Below are 6,559 nucleotides of genomic sequence, written 5' to 3'. Positions count from 1 at the left end.
GACTCACTTCAAGTTCTCTTCAGTGTTTGCTACCATTGCCTTAAAATCATTAAACACATTGCCGATAACTTCCTCACATGTGTCAGTCACGAATGTGAGATGTTCACGTTGGGTAATCACTGTTCAAATACAGGTATCTGATTTTTTTATTTGCAGACATCAGGCACCAGGCAATGCTGATATTCGCAAACAGCTCCTGGTCAGACTGGAGCAAGAGCCTTATAACTCTACAAGATAGCTCTACCGATAACGCTACAAGCTGTCACTCCGGAAGGCCAGCCTGAGAGACAATTCCAAGGTCAACGCAGTGTCCGATGGCTCAGGAATCATCACTCAGCAAGCCTCTAGCCGGCCAAACACAGCTTGTTGGAACTTTGGTGTGTGGCATTATGCAGGGAACTGCCAGTACAAGAAACACACTTGCAGGAAACCCCATCACTGTGGTCACAAAGAAGGCTTTAGCCATCCTTCACTGTGTTCAAGGCCAGTGGAACACAAGGACAAGAAGTTTCAAAGGCCATCGAAGTCCACAAGGAATTTAACAGTCATGTTGAAAGTTGACTTTGCCCCCAGGAGACGCTACGTCAATGTACAGTCAGTCAAGCTACAGCTGACCGTGGCGTCAGACATCACCAATATTTCCAAACGCAGGTGGCGGAAACTTGGGTCTCCACCAGTCAAATCAACCCATCATTCCACCTGCAGTGTATCGGAATCCTCCAGCTGATTGGCTAACTGCACTGCGTGGTCAAGCTGAACAGAAATTTGGTCAAGGCTTGACCCAAGCGCAGGGCAGTGAAACGGCTCAGCCGCGAATGACGATTTTAACGTTGGATACTTCAAAGTTCAAATTAAATTTAACATCAGAGTACCGACGTCACCATATCCAACCTCGAGATTCATCTTCTTGTGGGCAGCCACAGTAAATACAAGAAACACAATAGAATCAATGAAAGACCGCACCCAACAGGATAATAAGCTGCAAAGTGACACACCAGGAGGGGCCACAAAGCAAGCGAGAACTGATACTAAACTCACAGGTAACCAAGTTGTGAAGGCTTGGAGCAACTGGTTGAAGCTGGCTGGTTCGATGGGTGAACAAGGACTGAAGATGAGAACAACACACGCAAAATGCCGGAGGAGCTCAGCAGGCCAGGCATCATCTATGGAAACGAGTAAACGGTCGACGTTTCGGGCTGAGACCCTTCATCAGGACTGGAAAAAATGATGAGAAGTTAGAGCAAGAAGGTGGGGGAGGGGAGGAAGACATTTAAGGAGGTGGGTGACAGGTAAAACTGGTTGAGAGGGAGGGGTGAAGTAAAGAGCAGGGAAGCTGATAGGTGAATGAGATACAGGGCTGAAACATACAGGGACATGTACTCTGCCCCACTTCCTGAAGTCAAAGACCTGCTTTTTTGTTGACATTGAGAGAAAGTTTGTTCTCTTCGCACCATGTGACTTGGCATTCTCCTTCCAGCTTCTGTTTGCTTATAGTGTGAGAGGCAGCCCACTAAGGTGGTGTTGTAGGGTTCCGTAAATAAAACGGCAGAGGCATTTTAAGTTTCAGGGAAAACGTAAAAACTCCTTCATTGTAAACCAAACGCTGAACATAAAGTGCGGTTAAAAAACTTCACGTCATTACATCATCACGTCAGACTAGCCTCTTAAAGTGAACCCCAACTCTATGTTGGTAATTGTGAATTAGACATTGTTTCCACCCATTACGTCACCCTACAGTCCCATCTGTGAATTTATGGATTGAATTAGAGCAGATTCTGGCAATGCAGTCGCGAGTGACTAAAGTAAGGGGTCAGGATGCAGCCTTGTGGGACATCAGTGTTACAGACAAACATGGCAGAAAGCGTTGCTGCCTTTTCTTACTGATTGTTCAGCAAGTCAAGGACCCGTTGGGTGCTGGGTCCGAGATCTAGGAATCTGGAGATGTCAGCCACTATGTCCTTAAAGTGATAATGACTCCCCACCCCCATATCGACTCCCGTACCTCAGTAAAATAAGACATTGTCCGGCTTTTGGGTAACAATGAACTCAGTGGGTTCAGCTACATCTGTGTGAGGAATGGAATTGTCAATGTTTAGGAACTACAGTCGGTTTCAATATGATGCATTGACAAATCCTTCCTCTCATAGATGCTTTATCCTTGGAATTCCTCCACCAGATCGTCTGTTGCCTCATCTTCCAGCATTTGCAGACTCTTGTGTCTCCTATTTCCAGGAACTTCATTAACAGGAGAGGACTAGATTAGTAGAAATATTTTCCTTTCAATTAAAATCTCAATATACAGAGAGTAGCGAGAGAGGGAGAGGGAGAGGGGGAGAACTCCGGACGCTGTAAATTCGAAGCAAAAACAAAATAAAATGCGTGAAGCATTCATCAGGTTACGCTGAATTTGCAGGGAGAGAAACGCAGCCCATCATTCGGGACAAGAAAACTCACGATGAGTAGTCAAAATAAATACATTTTCGGAGGCAATCCAGTTGTAAAGCCGGACTATGTTTAATCTGCGGAGTGTAATTTCCCACCAAAATTAGACGCGCGCCCGGCCTCAGAATGAGGAGCGCACGTGGCCGGCGCTCGACGTCAGGGCGTTCCCTTTGTTTTGATGACGCGATGCTCGTAGCTAAGCGACGAGCCTCCCGCACAAAGGGGTTTGCGCTGGGGCTCGGTGCCGGGGCCTGGGGGCAGGGCCAGGGCGGCGCGGGCATCCCGGTTCTCCAGGATAACGGCTGGGCTCCATTGATCCAGTGCCAGCAGCAGCAGCCAGCGTCCGCGGGGGTGGGGGAAAAGGAGAAGGCAAGCGAGGGAAGACGGCGAGCCGCGCTGCCCCGTCCCAGGTCTTCATATATGTTCTGTTTCGGTGACTGGGGCCATGAGGAGTGAGTGAGATGGTGGGCGGCTTTGTCTTCGTGACCCTGGCTTCGTGCCTCTGGGTGCTGTCGGACGGCGTGGAGCCCAGGAGGCCGAAGGTGATGCTGCAGCACCCCGGCTTGTGGGAGGCCGAGCAGCCCGCCGCCTGCCCGCCGATGTGCCACTGCTACATCAACATCCTCTCCTGCCACCCAAAGATGCCGCTGGGCTCGCACACCCACAAAGGGTTCTCTTCCAGCTTCGAGTCGGCCGCGACCACGGCGAGCAGCCTCTGGAACGCCACCGGCACCCTCACGCAAGTGCCCCGAGGGATCAGAGGCACCATGTCCGGCAATGTCATGGCGCCATTCACTGTATTGTACGTGTTAATAATTGTTCCTTTTCCCTTCTGGCGATTTCTGAATAAACGGGATCTTTGAATTAATTTTATATCTAACAGCGATCCCCCCCTCCACCTCCACCTGGACACAAGGTTATGCTTGCGAACCATTCCCCTTTCATCAGGACACACTTTGTCATAATATTTTTTAGGTGGCAGATGATGCAAGATGAAGGTGAATTAAAATACAGATGCACGATTTGTGAATACTTTGAGGAATAGCAAACTTCAAAGATTCTCATATCAGGACAGTGACAGCCTTCAACGCAAGGGCTCTGGCAGTTCAAAGTGACTGTTCTTCTGGTGAAGACATCCCCACTTAGGAAGTTCGTAGGCTTAGCCGAAGCAACAATGAAGGAACAGCAATATATATTTCCAAGTCAGGACAATGTGAAACTTGGAGATAAATCTGCAAGCAGTAGTTTTAGCCCCACTGCCCTTGGTGTAGAAATTATAGATTTGGGACAGAGTAAAAAATTGTGTACACTGCAGCCACTGTGATACAGCCACAGGGGGTAGTAATCTTTGTCTTGAATGGCATCAAACTTCTTGAGAGGTATAGGAGCTGCACTCAACTAGGCAAGTAGAGAATGTTTCAAGGCACTCCTAATCCTTGAAATCCCTAATTACTGCTTAAAATTTCAAACCAATGAAAACAGTTTCTGCCAACACAGTCCTGCTGTAGAGTTTCAGCCCGAAATGTCAACTGTACTTTTTTCTATAGATGCCGCCTGAGTTCCTCCAGATTTTCCAGCATCTGCAGATTTTCTCTTGTTTCTGTCTGTACTATGAGTTCTACTTAATCTCTTGAGAGCTAGCCAACCTTCCTTACAGGGAAATGCATTCATTTGTGGAATATCTCCTTGCCACTGAATGCTTTGGAGTTTTGGTAAATCTGTCCTTTATTCCCTCCAAAGCCCACATTAGCTCAACTCGCAGAACTGTTTGGTTCTGGATACTACCAGGAAAGGGCTATATGCACCATTAATACTTCTAAGTTCTATCCTATCACAGGCACAATGCACTGCACTCCACAGTAAAATGAAAGAAAAATATCACAGAATAAGTAAATGTTATAGCAAATAGAGCTAGAAAGTAATTAAACATTAATTTGTAGTGATGGCTTGCTAATACAAGGGGGTAGTGAAAGGATGCTGGCTGATTAATCAGTTGAGGAAATAGAGGACGATGGGGTTGGGGATTGTCTGACAGTTGTCACAGCTTGTTCAGGGAGGTCTGCATGGTGGTGGTCTTTAAATCATACACTAAAACTATTAATCTGGCATGCTTGGGATTTTGGTAGTGCTGGTCTGGCAGATTTTCTAGACAATGTTAGTAACCCAGTATACTTTTAACTTACTCTGTAGGTTTTAATGTTGCAATGTAATACATTTTGTAGTCAACCCAGTAAGTTTAAAGAGAATGTGGAAAATAGGGCCCTACTGAGTTTAGAAGGAATATGGGAAATGGGGCCCAAATGAGCTTAAAAGGAATCCAAGAAACATTAATCAACTATCAGGACTTCAGAATAATTGAATAGTTGAATAATTGAAGAGCTTATAGTAGCTGCCTTGCACACTTGGATAATTCTGTTGATTTCCATGAACCTGCTAGCAACGGAGTCCAACTTCAAAAGACTTTGCCATTCACATCTCTATGTCTGAATACTGCAGCAAAGTCTTTTACTGTGAATCTTGAGCCTCAGCCTAGGGTGCATCATCTGCTTGGATGTTTTCAGTGATTTTTTTTAAAGTATCCAGTTCTGTTAAATCCTTATAATTTGGCTTTTGAAAATGGACGCCACCAAAATTTTGATGTTGCCTTCTTTTGCTTCAATCTCAAATTGATAAGTCAGCTCAACTTTATTGGCCACCTCCCCAATTGTTCCCTCAAACTACGCAATTTTTTTCCAAACCCCTTTCAAGGTTATTGACTTAATGTCTGTCAAGAAGGATTTTGATGTCCTGTACTCATTGTAGTTAGGTTGTGCTTACTTCAAAATTTCTTCAAAATTTTCCCATTCTTCCCTTCCATTACTAGATAGCGTGAGCGAATGTCCCGTAGGGTGCAACAGTGAGGCCATATTTGGTGGCACCTATGAGAAAAGCATCTAACTATGCAGGGTGCCTGGAGCATTGTCAAGACTCAGAAAGATATTTAAGGGTACTCTTTAGCTTGATAATTCTTTTTTCAACTGACAGATTAAGAGGTGCCAAAACTAACCTTGAATATTGGCAATGTTAACCCAAGTCATGCAGTTAGACATTCATATAGACAAATCTCCTTCAATGCTTGAGTTGATTATAATTGTTCTGAGTGTGATTTCTCCTCTTCACTGCAGGTTCTAATTACAATGGTGCCGAGCTTTTCACATGTTCTTTAACCAATCATAGTTAAATCAAGAGCACACGTCATAAACATGAATGCTTTCCTTTTTTAATATCAGGGCACTATATCAAGTCTTGCTTCAGGGATTGTGTAATACTTCAGTCTGCTTTTGGGCATAATTGCAACAGCAATATTTCAAGTTGCTTCAACTTATCAACTTATTCTATATGCTGATATCAACAGACTACAGATTGTACCAGGTTGTGCACAAGCATGTCTATAAACTTACACAAGTGATGAAATTTTTACGTAAAGCTGAATTGCTAGATGAGTTACACAGCCTGGAGAGTACTTGCATCCAGAAGTAGTGTAACTAAAATCCACATTTAGTCCTTTCCTTTGGATAATAAAGACCGGTATTGAATGAGCTATTGTGATCAGTTTCCATTGCTGTCCATTTCATTTTAATGATTTTCTTTCACACAAACTCTCCAAATCTGTATTAAAATCCATGGCTTCTAACTTTTTACATTTGGAAAACAAGCTGCCCTCTACTTTTCAGTTCAATATTTCCAGTTACATTGAAAATTATGCTTTTATCTATACTATTTGTAGTCCCGCTGACAGTACTTTGTGCCTTCATCCTACTTGGCTTTTAATAAGATATTATAAATTACAGATTTATTATTTCATGTCATATGGATATTGCAAGCAATGCAAATGTTTACTAAGATTCTTGGCAGTTAAGAATCAACCATGCTGGCATGCTAGTTAGGCAAGGAAGACAGTAAGTATGAAGGTTTTTAGGCATTCCACAACTTGTGTTTACTATTACTGAGATATTAAACATTTCAAAAGACCAAAAATGATTTTGAACTCCCAGTTTCATTGTGAAAACACAACAACTTCAGACATTATTATTGTATTTATCTCAGCCTCATGGGAACCTGTACCTGCTGTTTCATC

General features: G+C 43.9%; 1 protein-coding gene across 1 annotated transcript in view; it reads left to right on the top strand.

Moving 5' to 3' along the window:
* Positions 1 to 2,903: 2,903 nt before the first annotated feature.
* Positions 2,904 to 6,559, top strand: part of LOC140732544 (uncharacterized) — a 127,964-nt gene continuing 124,308 nt past the window's right edge. The window contains exon 1 of the mRNA XM_073055312.1: positions 2,904 to 3,244. Within this exon, the coding sequence (XP_072911413.1) occupies positions 2,904 to 3,244 (341 nt within the window). The remainder of the gene's footprint in view (positions 3,245 to 6,559) is intronic.

The sequence above is a fragment of the Hemitrygon akajei genome, chromosome 8 (genome assembly GCF_048418815.1).
Source record: "Hemitrygon akajei chromosome 8, sHemAka1.3, whole genome shotgun sequence".
Classification (NCBI taxonomy): Eukaryota; Metazoa; Chordata; class Chondrichthyes; order Myliobatiformes; family Dasyatidae; genus Hemitrygon; species Hemitrygon akajei.
Note: the sequence above shows the minus strand (reverse complement) of the source record. Positions and strands in the feature narration are given on the sequence as shown.